The sequence below is a fragment of the Danio rerio genome, chromosome 18 (genome assembly GCF_049306965.1).
Source record: "Danio rerio strain Tuebingen ecotype United States chromosome 18, GRCz12tu, whole genome shotgun sequence".
NCBI lineage: Eukaryota > Metazoa > Chordata > Actinopteri > Cypriniformes > Danionidae > Danio > Danio rerio.
In genome coordinates this window covers 10,968,089-10,984,472 of record NC_133193.1, presented here as the reverse complement: position 1 = coordinate 10,984,472, position 16,384 = coordinate 10,968,089, and the positions used below count along the sequence as shown (strand labels likewise).

At 38.2% G+C, this 16,384-nt stretch overlaps 1 protein-coding gene across 6 annotated transcripts in view; it reads right to left on the bottom strand.

The window, feature by feature from the left end:
• pclob (piccolo presynaptic cytomatrix protein b) overlaps positions 1 to 16,384 on the bottom strand; it is a 121,011-nt gene that overhangs the window by 68,722 nt on the left and 35,905 nt on the right. For all 6 annotated transcript variants that reach the window (XR_012394303.1, XM_021467758.3, XM_009293458.5 and 3 more), the window contains exons 14-18: positions 15,382 to 16,371; positions 13,891 to 14,892; positions 12,301 to 13,296; positions 10,653 to 11,663; positions 8,951 to 10,024 (exon numbers count right to left, since the gene is read on the bottom strand). Coding sequence is in view for 5 of the 6 variants with exons in the window: in XM_021467758.3 (XP_021323433.2) it covers positions 8,951 to 10,024; positions 10,653 to 11,663; positions 12,301 to 13,296; positions 13,891 to 14,892; positions 15,382 to 16,371 (5,073 nt within the window). In the remaining variant the exon portion in view is untranslated. The remainder of the gene's footprint in view (positions 1 to 8,950; positions 10,025 to 10,652; positions 11,664 to 12,300; positions 13,297 to 13,890; positions 14,893 to 15,381; positions 16,372 to 16,384) is intronic.

The following is a 16,384-nucleotide window of genomic DNA, read 5'->3' as shown; positions in this document are numbered from 1 at the left end:
CTCGGCTGCGTCAATTACACAGCACCATGACAGACATGAAGGAAGCAGATCTCATGTAACGTTTGTGAGAAATACTACAGTAAGATCTTTCCCAATGATTATTTAATGTATTTGTAGTGGAGTTTATTCAAGCCTTTCAATGAATCACACCATATCTGCCAACACTCCCATTTTCCCGGAAGTCTCCCGTATTTTAAACTCATCTCCCGTTTTGTTTCTAACAGAACACTCCTGGAATTCGACTTCTTAGTCTTCACCCCCTCCTCTTCAATTCGCAGACAACTGCACCGTTTAAAAAACATTTTGAACTTGTAAAACGCATTCTTGATCACATTTGATGATGATTGATGATCACAGAGAGCTGAACAGATCTTTTAATGCCAGTTGCTTTGTGCACATCCTGTTTTGTTGATATGAGTTTATGCATTACTAGGAGACATGTTAATATGCTGCTGTCAATCAATTCGGTGGGCGGAGAAGCCTCATTTCTATGTCACATTGTGTTCGACCTCAAAACGGGATGGATTTGGATCCTATTTTAACGTCAGGTAATTTTAAAAAAAGAGACTTTTTGTCTTTATATCACCCTAATATGTCTAAAACATTCACCCTAACATTTATTTTTTTAGAAGAACATAAAAGTCAGTGTTTTGAAGAATGCTGGTTGCTAGGACCATCAACTTCCATAGTAGACATATACTATGAAAGTCAATGGGTCCCAGCAACCAGCATTGTTCAAAATATATTTTGTGTTTAACAGAAGAAAAAAGAAACTGGTATTTTGTGGCATAATTTGGTCAAATGCAGCTGTCAATATGGTAATTTACTGAACTGTGTGCTTGTGTGCAGAACAGGATTTAGCACTAAATAGTGAATTGACAATCTAATTTAGCTGCAGTGGCCTTTGTTTCTGCCTTAGTGATGTTCTTTTGACTGCTCTCATTTAAAGAGCTGAACATGCACAGACATGCTGCTTGGAGCATCTAGAGAGCTCATTGCTGTTAAAGCAGCTTGCAAGGAAGGAAAAAAAGGTTAGGTGCATCTCTCTAGTCTCGCCTCAGACTATTTATACACCCACCGTCTCCCTCCGAGGGAGCTCTCCTATTTGACTCGCCAACAGTTTCTGTCTGCATTCGAGAACATGAAATACTGTATCTCCTCCTGCAGCTGTCTGTGATTCCTGCAGCAATCTTATGTGCGTGTAGCCTCTTAAATGTCATCAGGGATGTGCAGTTCGAAGATTAAATGAATTAAATTCAATTTGATGCAGTGTAATACTTTAAAATGGTGTTTGCTGCAGTATCCTTATAAAACAGCCTGATTTCTCTCATAGAAAAACAAATATCGTATATACTGTATGCCATCCATTGCTAGATGTCTATGCATGAAAATTAGCTGCAAGCAACAATTATGGAGTTGAGCACACAAGTGAAATGGAGACCATTGTAATGCAAAATAGATGTGTGGAAAATACCTTTTAAGGCTGTGCAGATTTGTGTAGTCATGACAACTGATGACAGAAAGTGTTTTTGAAAGCAACATGTTGAAAGACTAGAAGTAGATTGATTATAGCATTATTGCATCTGACCTAAAGCATAGAGTAAGTGACGATTACAGTTTCATTTGAACATAAAATCATTTGCTTTGCATCCTCATCATTAGCTTTATATAAATTCAGGGTTCATACGGTCATCCATTCATTCATTTTCTTGTCAGCTTAGTCCCTTTATTAATCTGTGATCGCCACAGCGGAATGAACCGCCAACTTATCCAGCAAGTTTTTATGCAGCGAATGCCCTTCCAGCCGCAACCCATCTCTGGGAAACATCCACACATACACACACTAATCTACGAACAATTTAGCCTACCCAATTCACCTGTACCGCATGTCTTTGGACTGTGGGGGAAATTTACCATAAAGGTAAATTGGGTATAGGCTAAACTGTCCATAGGGTATGTATGTGTTCGAATGAATGTGTATGAGTTTCCCAGTGATGGGTTGCGCCTGGAAGGGCCTTAATGTTTTATAAATGGAGTCAGATAAAACAAAAGATAAATGTATTAATATTCTAAACCACCTCATATTCAAATTGGAGTCTGATATGAGTTAAATCTGAAGTAAATCAACAATGTACACTGAAGAGACTGAACAGGCAGTGAACCTTTATCCACCAGTGGACACCTTAACTGGGCTAACTGGGTGGACCTTACAAAGCTGAAAACAAATATAATTACATTCTTATAAATAATATATATATATATATATATATATATATATATATATATATATATATATATATATATATATATATATATATATATATATATATATATATAATTTTATTTTTTTTAGAAGCGCTAAAAGGCTTGCATGCATTTAACCTTCGACCATTCATCAGATTCCGTCATTGGGCTGATAAAATGGAATCTTACACATTATTGCTTCTAACCTGAAGCAAAGCATTAGTGATGAGTACACATTTTCATTTAAATATGAAATAATTTGCTTTGCATCCTCATCATTAGCTTTATATTAATTGTGCAGTAAGTTAGAGATGTGAGAGAATGTTTACATAACAACAAGTCTAATGTCTTGGATTTTCAATAAATAAAATTAAAAAAAATAAAAAAATAAATAAAATAAAATAAAATAAAATAAAATAAAATAAAATAAAATAAAATAAAATAAAATAAAATTAAATTAAATTAAATTAAATTTGTTTCTGAGTTTAAGTCTGAAGTTCAGTGTTTTTTATGTTTTTGAAATTTATTTCTTATGCTAAGACTGCATTTATTTGTGAAACAGTTCTACTGCAAAATAATATTCAAATAATAAATAATATTTTCTATTTACATTTTTTATTATTGTATACATTAACAGTTTGGTGCTATGGTGGCAAAGCCAAATGCCTAGTAGACAATTTCCAATTTCCAGAACATGATCTTTTAGTAATAATTTTAATACAGTGAAATGTTGCCAAGAGACACAAAAACATTGTGCTACATAATATTTTTTGCTGCTTTCTTATGATTCTTTTTATAAACATTTTATCCAAAAAAATGTATTTATTTATTTTTTATCCAAAACCTATGCTTGAAGAAAACTGGCAACAAACACAACAAAACCCTTCTCAATTAACATGCCAAACTTGACAATGATTTTCCATGCAGCTCTTTGTTTGACAACAGCCTAGCAGTAAACACGTAACAAAATAAGATTACTAACAGATCCAATACATGCCTACACATGCACCTTCAGTGCTTAGCCTCATAAAAAGATTGACTGTGGCCCCTTGCAGGTGAGGTTACATGATACCAGTTAGTTAATAGCATTAAATTAGTCTAGCGGGTTTTTACGTGCTTCTCAGACTCTCCGTATAATAAACATCATTTATTAGCAAGCAGAACACACCTTGTAAGCCTTTCAATGCACTGCACCACCGGGATGATCATATTACTGTGCATAAAGCACACATGTACACAGATACACCAAAAACACACCCACACATGCGCACAAACACACAGGCACATACACACAGGACTAAAAGGATGAAAAAAGGGAGACATAAAACTGTGCCTGATGACAATGACCATGTTGTCTGAACCACCAGAGCATTGTTTCGTGTTAATGACATGCCATAGAAAACTCAGTTCCACCGAGAGGACACACAAGTCTCTCAGGCACAGCTGGGCACTGGTATATTACCGCAAAAAGGAACAATAAGGAAACACAGCAGACAATAACCATCCTGCTTACTCCATTACTGTATATAAGACAAAACAGGACACTCATATCTTACACAATTGAATTTCTCTTCTGCAATAAGAATTTTAATCAACAAACAGACCTGCTACTGAGCTATAAAAAGCTACTTAAAAATGTGAAATAGTCATATTTCTGACATCAAAAAAACTCTATGGTCTGTTGGAATTCTTGATTCTGATCAGCTGGAGGTGTGCAATAAAATGGTTTAATGCAGAGTTAGTTGTACTATTAATTGTACTAGCAATTTTAATTCTTTCATTGGCAAAAAGAAGTAAATCTATCAGAGTAAAAATATTAAACTCATCGAAAATATGTACTGAAGTAAAAGTGGAAGTACAATAAAGCGTGTTAACAAATTTTAAATGTTTAATGAAGGAATTATAATGCTTTGACTTATTGTTTAATATCATTTACAAGCACAGTGGCAGCTGTATGGGCTATTTCTGTCCGTTCGCATCCCGTCCCTTTGCGCCCCCTGGCGGCTCATTCACAAACTGCGGTCATACACTAAAAACAGAGCGGCACCTATTTCAAACGGCGGCGGTACATGCTGCGGCGTTAATAGCCACTTTGAACTCTCACCTACTGTAGGAGAAAAAAACAATTCAGTACAGATACAGCCTTTTAGTACTTAAGTACAGTAGTGAAGTAGTTCTATTTCATTACTGTACATCTCTGTTGAAAAAGTTACCTGCAGGATCATCAAAAAAGAGCCAGCTTCAACTAGACATTGTTAAGATAATATGAAAAAAATGTTACGTTACTACTTCCATAATAAGTGCATTTTAATTATTAAATAACAAAGAAATATAGAAAAACATGCATTGACCATGCATTTTAAATCATCGCTCTAATGTCACAGTTCACCTAAACATGATTCTAACAAACAAAAATCACTCCTTTTTATTGCAAAATCTGTAGTTTCAAAAATGTAAGCTCAAGCTCCTATACAGCCCCTTGGGCCCATCAGCATTCTTAGAGCCACTGTCATAATGCTAGCTGAGGTAGATTAAAATTTAAAGCTATTTTTGGCCAACAGTGTGCCAGATGTGGGCACAGTATATCACTAAATATCTTAATATGGCACATCAGTGTTTCAAGCTATGCCCTCAGCTTTACACAATGACAGATATGTAAACGTGCACCGTCATTCAAAAAGGTTGTTTGGGCATAAACTGTATTTTTCAATTAACATCAAGGTCTTCTAAAGGAAGCAAAAGGTCTGTTTTCCTGTGTGAAGGTGCAGGATTGTAGAAGCCAGAGTCATAGGCTCATGTTAAGGGCATATTACAAGAGACTGACTCTGTCATATCCAAAAGGCCAGGGAAACAGCACAGAGCCAAATAAGATTTAGCACATAAAAATGCAAAGCTGTCTGTTTCTAAATAGGCCATCTTTAAACATAAAAGAAAAATGTTGTAGACATTGTGACCCCATGGGATGAAGGACTGCATAATAAAGGAACAAAAATGAATGTAAAACTACATAGTAAAAACAAAACTAAAAATTCTACAAAAACAATTTGTCCCCTCCAAATGCAATACATTTATAAGCAACTAACTTACAGAAATACTGCAGATAACAGGAAGAAACGTCTACATGCTAGTGCATACTTTCTCGTTCAATAATGAGGACACTGCTGTAGAAAACACTTCATCTGAGCCAATTAAATTATAGTTAAGTTTGCCTTTCTGCAGCTGTTTCTACCCTGCACACATTAGCTGGAAATTTACTGATTACAAAGACAGGGTGTGAATGTATTTGCACAGATCCCCAATTTTAGCAAACATCAGATCACATGTGATTGTTGATTAGCATGCAAAGAAGACAAAGTGAGATGCGTGCTGATTGTCAAAACAGAGCTCCTGCAATTTGCCAGAAAAATGCCAGCGGTGTACGTCAGGGCGATATGGCAAAAATGCAATCTCGCTAATTATTTTCCATATTGACTGATAATGACATATATTTCGAAATACGTTGTTAATGCTTCCAGATTTAAAAGAGTACCCCAACAATGACTGAAGCCACAAAAATTAGAGGGTTCATTAAATGGTATAACATATTTTCGGCCGATAAATTTTCAGTGGCCGAAAATTTGATACATCTTGAGTGTATCGAATTTGATACATCTCGAAAAATCGATACATCTCAAATCTCTACATCTCCGTCTCTGAAAATCGGATATCAACACATTTTTAGATTCCCATTGTTGTACATTTCTGCTGTGTAATTGGCTCTTAGATCAATATAGAGTAAAAAAAAGTCCATTATTATAGTTATTGACATAAATTTTATCGCTATTCAATATAATATTTTTTACCAGCCCAGTCCTACAATGGTGAATATTTTACCAGGTAATCTGCTATCCTGACACAGTCAGATGTTTCCTCATCAATTCAAAAACTATCTGTATAAACTTTATTTTAACAATCCAAACACAAAATACTAAATAACTTAAAGACATAATTCATCCAAAAATGAAAATAATTTTAGTTTCAAACCTGTTTGAGACCACAAAGAAAGAAAAACAAAAGTAATCATTGACTTAGGGCGCACTCACACTATGCTGTCCGAACTGTGCCCAGGCCCGTTTCCCAGATCGTTTGAGAAGTGTGAGTGCTCTAAATCGGCCTCAGGGACGGTTCAGTTAGCCGGCCCTGGCCCGTTTGGAAGAGGTGTGCCAGAGCACAATTTACTTGGGCTTAGGCGTGGTACGCTTGTAGTGTGAGTGCAAAGCGCACCTAAGCCCGAAACTGAAGATGAGACGTGACTTTAAAGTGACTGTTTTATATGGATTTATTAATCAAACTTACTGTTCAATGAACACAAACTGTTGTATATTATTAAAGACGCAACCCCCTCGCTGCACAAACAGCTGCTCCTAATTCCTGCAGCACGAGGACTTTATGATTGTTTATGAGTGTCAAAAGTGGCTGATGTATTCTGCGAAATATTTGACTGCGTGTCACTGCATCCCAAACGACTAAAATGTTATAACTAAAGCAATGTCTACTGAGCAAGAGCGATTCTTACTGAACAGCGCATCATCGATGACGTAAGTGTGCTCAGGCAATGTGAGTATGGGCTGTCGGGGGAGTCGGGAGAGGAGACATTGTGCTTTGGTCCGGTTCAAGGCAACTTTACATAGTGTGAGCACGCCCTTACATAGTATTTGCTTTTCCTACTATGGATGTCAATGGTTACAGGTTTATAGCTTTCTTTAAAGTAATATATTTTGTGTTTAACTGCATAAAGAAACTCATAAAGGTTTGAAACCACTTAAAGGTGAGTACAAAGTGATTACAGTTTTTTTTGGATGAACTAACCCTTTTAAATATATGAGAATATGGAAAAGTATTATTAAAAGTGGAGTTGTTTCAGTGGTATACTGTATGATTTGCAGTGTGCCACTGACAGAGAACAGCTGCAGTTTGACATTGAACAAACAAGCATTACAGAATGTTTATCGCATGTCTTGTTCTCATGCCATTTTCTTCAGTGCACTGTAATCCATAAATCAAAGCATTTTATCTGCAATCACAGCTCGGATGAATACGCTCAAAGCAGCTTGTAAGGGTCACAAGCACAGGAAGTCACATTAGCATAAATGATGGACGGTTGACATGCTGTACTTGTGGCCATGCCCACACTGCAGATGGCGAGGAAGCTTTAGAGCATCAGTCCGCTCGCACAAAGTAGACATTTAACTACTTAACCAACCCCCAAGCTCAAAATCCCTTCCATTTATTGGAATATCATGAGGAACACCAACCCCACCTCGTATTCCTAGCTGCTGCAGATCCTATCAAATAATGCTGTTGCACAACCTTCAATCACTTTAACAGAGTGTGCTGCAAGCTGTGGCTCTCTACAATCAGCCTGTTACGTAATCACACATTTTGTCCAAACACAGGGATGCTTCCCCTGGAGTCAGCACGTTTCAGCATTAGCGTGAAGCTACGCTCTCACACACCACTCATGCAGATTACCGCCTCTGCTCTCCAAGCTTAGTGTTTACTCTGGGCCTGGCCAACTCACCAAATAAAATGTGTTCACATTTGCAATGCAGAATGAATGTATAATTATAAAACACATTTGAAGTCTTGTTTCACACACAAACAGCCATTTTAAGTAATCATAGAAACACTGCCCTGCTGAAAAAAATAGCTTAAACCAGCCTAGGCTGGTTCGCTAGTTTTAGCTGGTAGACCTGCCTGGTTTTAGAAGGGTTTTAGCCATTTCCAGCCTGGTCTTAGTTGGTCAAGCTGAAAAATGACAATCAAATCCAGCTAAAACCAGCTTGGCCAGCCTGGTTTAAGCTGGATATAGCTGGTTTTGGCTGGACTCCCTGCTTGGCTAGGCTGGTCAAGCTGGTTTAAGCTGGTCATCTCCCAGCCTGACAAGCTAAGAACAGGCTGGAAATGGCTGGAAACCAGCCTAGAAGTGGCCAAAACCCCCTTTAAAACCAGGCTGGTCGATCAGCTAAAACCAGCCAACCAGCCTAGGCTGGTTTAAGCTGGATTTTTCATCAGGGTGCTGCTCGTTTACATTTACCATGCTTTAAATTCCCAAATCTTTAACTTTTATTAGCGGATTTAAATCACCACTGGGACAATAGTGCCTATTTTAATTTAGAAGTCTTTGGGTTCACAAGTTATTTAATCTCTTAGCAGGGCTTTGTTGACTCAGTCTAAACTGATGCTATTGGTCAAACCTGAAAGAATGCCAATTACTCATTGGTCCCTGCAGAGCGCTAATGTATTTATTGGCTCCTATGCTGCATTCGCAGCTCTTGTGTAGCTCCAGTAAAATTACAAGGATTTGGATAGAGCCTTCTGAAGAATGAGCAAGCATAACAGAGGTTATAAACAGCACATTGGAAAATCCACTAGCCCAGATTTTTTTTCATTCAACTGTCAAGCAACCAAGAACATGGGCGGATTAACCATCAATACAAAAGAGCTAAGACTAGAGAAAGACATCAGTCAAAAGAGGGTATTCTCTAGACACCATCGAACAGACTAGCAGATTTAGGGGATTGAGAACTCCCAAAGAGAGTCTAAAGTAGTTCAATGAGAGAATCAAAGCAATCAAATTAAAACCTTAAAATTCTTCTCTTACCTAAAGACACATATTCAGCGAAATTAAGAAACAGATATTAAACATAAATTGTCAAGTACTCACCTCTGCAAGATGAGGCATAGGGTTAAATCCACAGAGTTGGCATACCACGCTTTTACATTCGGTGCAGGTATTGTAATTAGGAGGGTCCTTCGAGTCCATGTTTAGAGCAATTTTACAGAGCGGACAAGTGGATGGTTGAGGTAAACTTTCAGGATGTGTCAGTAATATATCCCTTCCAGATTCAGGTGTATCCTTTTCTGATGTAGGTATGCTTGATAATTTGTCCACACTGACTTGCTCTGGTTTCTTTTCAACCTGCTGTATTACCTCTTTTGCAGGAGGATTGTTGTCGGTTTCTGTTGTAACAGATCCTTTGCGAGGTGTCAGTGGTGTAGTCCTGGCAGAAGCCACTGAGCCTTTGCGGGAGGCTGGTGCTGTGGTAGCTTTACCAGAGTCAGTAGAAACTGTGGAACCTTTTCTTGAAGTTGGTGGTGTTGTGGGCGGCTCATCTTGAACAGCTGAAGAGATCAGATTAGATGCTGAGCTAAATAATGAAGATCCAAAGCCCAGAACTTTCCCAGAGACAGCAGAAACAGACTGTGGTGAGGGTGATCGGGATCGCGCTGTTTCTGTCAGGCCACCGAAGAACCTTCCTGTGGTTGATTCAGTTGGTTTTGGGGAAGGAGGCTGTGCTTTAGGACCACCTAACCCAAAACCAAAGAAACCCGACTCCTGTTTTGGGGGTTCAGTCTTGGTAGGTGGAGCAGATTTTACAGGAGTAATTGTATCCTTGGGTGGTTGTTGTTGTGTTTTCTCGGGTTCTGGTTTAGTATTGTCTTGCTCAGGTAGATCTTTTCTAGAGGTGATCTTATCAGTTGGCTTGGCATCACTGCTGGTCTTTTGAACTGAAATGTCTTTCTTTATTTCCTGAGCAGGTCCAGCCTTCTTTTCAGTGGGAGCTGCAGTTGGATTCTCATCAAGTTTGGACTTAACTGGAGCTGGAGCTACCTTGTCAGCTTTGGATGTAGTTTGATTGTCCTTTACTAAAGGAACTGTTTGAGGTTTTACTGTAGGACTTTTTATTCCTCCTTGTGCCCGTTGTACCTGGCAATTCAGGCAGAGCCATTCATCAACCTGCAAAAAATATGTAATAAGACATTACATCCTTAACTATTTCTTAAAATTATATCTAAAAACCTTCTAAATACAAAAAAACAGGTCTTTAAGCATAAGTTATTAAGATAATAATAAAAGACAGTTTGTATCATTAACCTTAATCTTGTTTTACCCTTTACTTTTCAGTGAGTGATTTGGTTATCAGTGAGTGAAAAGTATAGAACTGGAAAAATCCTGCAAGGGTCAAACAATCTATTTGTATACTAGATAAGTACACAAAAATGCAGCAAGACACACCACTAAAGAATATGTCCTGGAAATTCGAATGGCTAGCCACATTGACAGCATGAATACAAATGTGCCTTCTTAATTATTGCTTTTTAAAAACAATAAGCAAATAGAGGACAAAAAGTCAAAGATGTGCTGTGCTAGACAGAATTTAAAGACAAGCCTAAAACTATAAGTGAAAAGTGTAAAATGATGGGAGGTTAACAAATGCATTGTTGGACATTATGTTTGAGACTTGGTTCAGGGCTTAAAATGCAAATAAAGAACAAAACAAACAATAATTATCCACTTCTAATGGTAACAATTAAGTTGAATAAATATTAATAATGTTTAAAAAAGTAATCGGCAAATGTCTTACGTCTGTTTGATGAGGCATTGGGTTAAATCCACACTGACTGCACACTGTCATCTTGCATTCAGTGCATGTGTTAAAATTTTTGACATCCTTAGAATCAATGTTAAGCTCCACTTTACATAATGGACAGTTGGTTTTGACTTCTTTGGGAGCAGGTTTTTGAAGTGGTTTGGGTGATGTAACTTGTTTGATATCTGTTTTTTTCTCTACATCTTGTGCTGCTTGTGTTTTAGTGTCTTCAGTAGGTTGAACTTTACTAGAGTCTGGTGCCACTGCAGATCCTTTCCGAGATGTGGGAGGTGTTGCCTTAGTAGATGTCTGGGAAACTGTCGATCCCTTTCGAGAAGTTGGTGGTGTTTTGGAGGACTCGTCCTGAACAGCTGAGCTTATCAAATTAGATGCCGAGCTAAATATAGAGGATCCTAGGCCCAGAACTTTGCCAGAGACGGCAGAAACAGACTGTGGTGATGGTGATCTGGATCTCGCCGTTTCTGTCAGGCCGCCAAAGCCACTAAAGAACCTCCCTGTGGCTGAATCCATTGGTTTTGGGGAAGGAGGCTGTGCTTTAGGACCACCTAACCCAAAACCAAAGAAACCTGACTCCTGTTTTGGGGGTTCAGTTTTGGTAGGTGGAGTAGATTTTACAGGAGTAATTGTATCCTTGGGTGGTTGTTGTTGTTGTTGTTGTGTTTTCTCGGGTTCTGGTTTAGTATTGTCCGGCTTAGGAAGATCTTTGCTTGAGGTGATCATATCAGCTGACTTTGCATCACTGCTAGTCTTTTGAACTGAAATGTCTTTCTTTATTTCCTGATCAGGTGCAGCCATCTTTTCAGTGGGAGCTGCAGTTGAATCCTCATCAAGTTTGGACTCAACTGGAGCTGGAGCTACCTTGTCAGCTTTGGATGTACTTTGGTTGTCCTTCACTAAAGGAACTGTTTGAGGCTTTACTGGAGGACTTTTTATTCCTCCCTGTGCCCGTTGTACCTGGCAATTCAGGCAGAGCCATTCATCAACCTGCAAAAATTATATAAGACATTATATCCCCAACTATAATGTCTTAAAATTCTATCTAAAGACCTTCTAAATACAAAAGGATTTCTTTAAGCACATGTTGTCAAGAAAAAAAATAATTGACCTCTTCAGTTTGTATCATTAACCTTAACTGTGTTTTATCTTTTACTTATCAGTGAGCGATTTACTTATCTGTGAATGAAAATATGGAAATGGAAAAATCCAGCAAGTGTCAAACTATTTATTTGTATACTAGATATTTACACACACAAAAATGCAGCAAAACACATCACTACAAAACATGTCCTAAAATTCCAATGACTTGCCACACTGACAGCATGCATACAAATGAGCTTTCTTAATTACTGTTTTTTTAAAAACAAAAGCAAATAGGGGACAAAAAGTCAAAGAGAAGCTGTGCTAGACAGATTTTAAAGAGAGAACTAAAACTATAAGCGAAAATAGTAACAAAAAAAAGGGAGATTAATAAATGCATGTATGAACATTGTTTGTGACTTGGTTTAGTGCTTAAAATACAAATAAAGAGCAAAACGTACAATAAATATCAACTTCTAGTTATAAAAATTATGGTAAATATATATTAATCATGTTTAAAAAAAGTAATAGGCAAATGTCCTACCTCTGTTTGATGAGGCATTGGGTTAAATCCACACTGACTACACACTGTCATCTTGCATTCAGTGCATGTGTTAAAATTTTTGGCATCCTTAGAATCAATGTTAAGCTCCACTTTACATAATGGACAGTTGGTTTTGACTTCTTTAGGTGCTGGTCTATGAAGCGGTTTGGGTGATGTAACTTGTTTGATGTCTGTTTTCTTCTCTACATCTTGTACTGCTTGTGATTTATTGTCTCCAACAGGTGAAACTTTACTAGAGTCTAGTGCCACTGCAGATCCTTTCCGAGATGTGGGAGGTGTTGCCTTGGTAGATGTCTGGGAAACTGTCGATCCCTTTCGAGAAGTTGGTGGTGTTTTGGAGGACTCATCCTGAACAGCTGAGTTTATCAAATTAGATGCTGAGCTAAATATAGAGGATCCTAGGCCCAGAACTTTCCCAGAGACAGCAGAAACAGACTGTGGTGATGGTGATCGAGATCTTGCTGTTTCTGTCAGGCCACCAAAGCCACTGAAAAACCTTCCTGTGGCTGAATCCGTTGGTTTTGGGGAAGGAGGCTGTGCTTTACTGCCACCTAACCCAAAACCAAAGAAACTTGACTCCTGTTTTGGGGGTTCAGTCTTGGTAGGTGGAGCAGATTTGACAGGAATAATTGTGTCCTTGGTTGGTTGTTGTTGTGTTTTCTCAGGTTCCGTTTTAGTTTTGTCCTGCTTAGGAAGATCTTTGCTAGAGGTGATCTTATCAGTTGGCTTGGCATCACTGCTGGTCTTTTGAACTGAAATGTCTTTCTTTATTTCCTGAGTAGGTACTACTTTCTTTTCAATGGGAGCTGCGGTTGGATTCTCGTCAGGTTTGGACTCAACTGGAGCTACCTTGTCAACTTTGGATGTGGTTTGGTTGTCCTTCACTAATGGAACTGTTTGAGAATTTACTGGAGGACTTTTTATTCCTCCCTGTGCCCGTTGTACCTGGCAATTCAGACAGAGCCATTCATCAACCTGAAAAATATATATATATAAGAAGAAATTATATCCTCAACCATGTCTTAAAATTCTATCGAAAAACATTCTAAATACAAAAACAGCTCTTTAAGCATAAGTTATCAAGATAATAAAAAAGACAGTTTGTATCATTAACCTTATTCATGTTTTACCTTCTACTTATCAGTGAGTGAAAAGTATGGAAATGGAAAAATTCAGCAAGGGTCAAACAATCTATTTGTATACTAGATAATTACACAAAAACTCAGCAAGACACACCACTAAAAATATGTTGTGGGAATTCCAATGGCTTGCCAAATTGACAGAATGATTACAAATTACCTTTCTTAATTACCGCTTTTTAAAAACAAAAAAAGCAAATAGGGGACAAAGAGTCAAAGATGTGCTGTGCTAGATAGAATTTAAAGACTAAAAGAGTAAGGGAAAATTGTAAAAAATAATGGGAGATTGATAAATGCATAATTGAACATTTTGTTTTTGACTTGGTTAAGTACTTAAAATACAAATAAAGAACATAACACACTGTAAATATCCACTTCTAATAGTAACAATTAAGGTAGGTTTAAAAAATGTAATAGGCAAATGTCTTACCTCTGTTTGATGAGGCATTGGGTTAAATCCACACTGACTGCACACTGTCATCTTGCATTCAGTGCATGTGTTAAAATTCTTGGCATCTTTAGAATCAATGTTAAGCTCCACTTTACATAACGGACAGTTGGTTTTGACTTCTTTAGGAGCAAGTTTTTGAAGTGGTATGGGTGATGTAACTTGTTTGATGTCTGTTTTCTTCTCTACATCTTGTGCTGCTTGTGTTTTAGTGTCTTCAGGAGGTGAAACTTTACTAGAATCTGGTGCCACTGCAGATCCTTTCCGAGATGTGGGAGGTGTTGCCTTGGTAGATGTCTGGGAAACTGTCGATCCCTTTCGAGAAGTTGGTGGTGTTTTGGAGGACTCGTCCTGAACAGCTGAGCTTATCAGATTAGACGCTGAGCTAAATATAGAGGATCCTAGGCCCAGAACTTTCCCAGAGACAGCAGAAACAGACTGTGGTGATGGTGATCGAGATCTTGCCGTTTCTGTCAGGCCGCCAAAGCCACTGAAGAACCTTCCTGTGCCTGAATCCGTTGGTTTTGGGGAAGAAGGCTGTGCTTTAGGACCACCTAACCCAAAACCAAGGAAACTTGACTCCTGTTTTGGAGGTTTAGTCTCAGTAGGTGGAGCAGATTTGACAGGAATAATTGTATCCTTGGTTGGTGGCTGTTGGGATTTCTCAGGCTCTGTTTTAGTATTGTCCTGCTTAGGAAGATCTTTGCTAGAGGTGATCTTATCAGTTGGCTTGGCATCACTGCTGGTCTTTTGAACTAAAATGTCTTTCTTTATTTCCTGATCAGGTGCAGCCTTCTTCTTAGTGGGAACTGCAGCTGGATTCTCATCAGGTTTGGTGTCAACTGGAGCTGGAGCTTCCTTGTCAGCTTTGGATGTAGTTTTGTCGTCTTTTAATAAAGGAACTGACTGAGGCAATGTTGAAGGACTTTTCACTCCTTGCTGTGCCCGTTGTACCTGGCAATTCAGACAGAGCCATTCCTCAACCTGCAAAAGTTATAGAATAAACCATTAAATCCTGAAGTCTAAGGTCTTATATTTATGACTAGAAACTTTGTAACTACAAAAACAGCTCATCTAGCTTATGTTAGCAAGATACAAAATATTACCACTTCATTTTGTATCATTAACATTAACTGTGTGACTGTGCTTTACTCTTATAACTTTTCAGTGAGTGAAATGCATGGAAATGGGAAACGTTAGTGAGGGTCAAACTATGTATTTGTATACTAGATAATTACACAAGTAATTTGCCTCAAGACACAAATATTACACATATGTTCTGGGAATTCCAATGGCTTGCAACATTTACAGCATTAATACAAATGGAGCCTCTTAATTAATACTTTTAAAAAACAAAAAGCAAACAGGGGACAAAAAGTCAAAGATATTCTCCACTTAAAATAATGTGAATGGTAGAAAGTAAAGTAAATGGATCTTAATCATGTTTTAGAAAGTAGTGGTCAAATATTTTACCTCATGTTGATGAGGCATTGGGTTAAATCCACACTGACTGCACACTGTCATCTTGCATTCAGTGCATGTGTTAAAATTCTTGGCATCCTTGGAATCAATGTTGAGCTTCACTTTGCATATTGGACAGTTGGTTTTGACTTCTTTAGAAGCCGATTTTTCGGGCGGTTTGGGTGATGTAACTTGTTTGATTTCTGTTTTCTTCTCTACATCTTGTGCTGCTTGTGTTTTAGTGTCTCCAACAGGTGAAACTTTACTAGAGTCTGGTGCCACTGCAGATCCTTTCCTAGATGTGGGAGCTGTTGCCTTAGTAGATGTCTGAGAAACTGTCGATCCCTTTCGAGATGTTGGGGGTGTTTTGGATGGCTCATCCTGAACAGCTGAGCTAATCAAGTTAGATGCTGAGCTAAATATAGAAGATCCCAAGCCAAGAACTTTCCCAGAGACTGCAGAAACAGACTGCGGTGAGGGTGACCTAGATCTAGCTGTTTCTGTAAGACCACCAAAGCCAAACAGTTTCCCAGTTGTTGATTCTGATGATTTAGGTGAAGCAGGTTGCATCTTAGGACTACCAAATCCAAAACCAAAGAAACTAGATTCCTGTTTTGGTGGCTCTGTCTGCACATTTGGAGTAGCCTTTTCAGGAGGCTTGTCAGACTCAGATGAGGGTACAGGTGGTCCCTTTATGTTACTCTCTGGGGGTTTTGGAGAACCTGTGACTGCTTCTTTCTTTTGGACATCCGCTGAAACAGCAGGCTTAGTTCTGTCAGAGATGGCCACAGCTTGAATCTCTTTCTTTTGTGTTCCATCCACAGAATCAGGAGCTATGGTGGTTGATGATGACCCTGGTGTTATACTTTCTGATTTTTGAGGAAGTGCTGGGGTAAAGACTTTGTCAGGTTGTTCGTGGGTTTTTATTTTAGAAGGTTCTTGTGGTTTTATTCCATTTAATGCACGCTGTGTCTGGCAGTTCAGACAAAGCCATTCATTGAACTGTAACAATAGA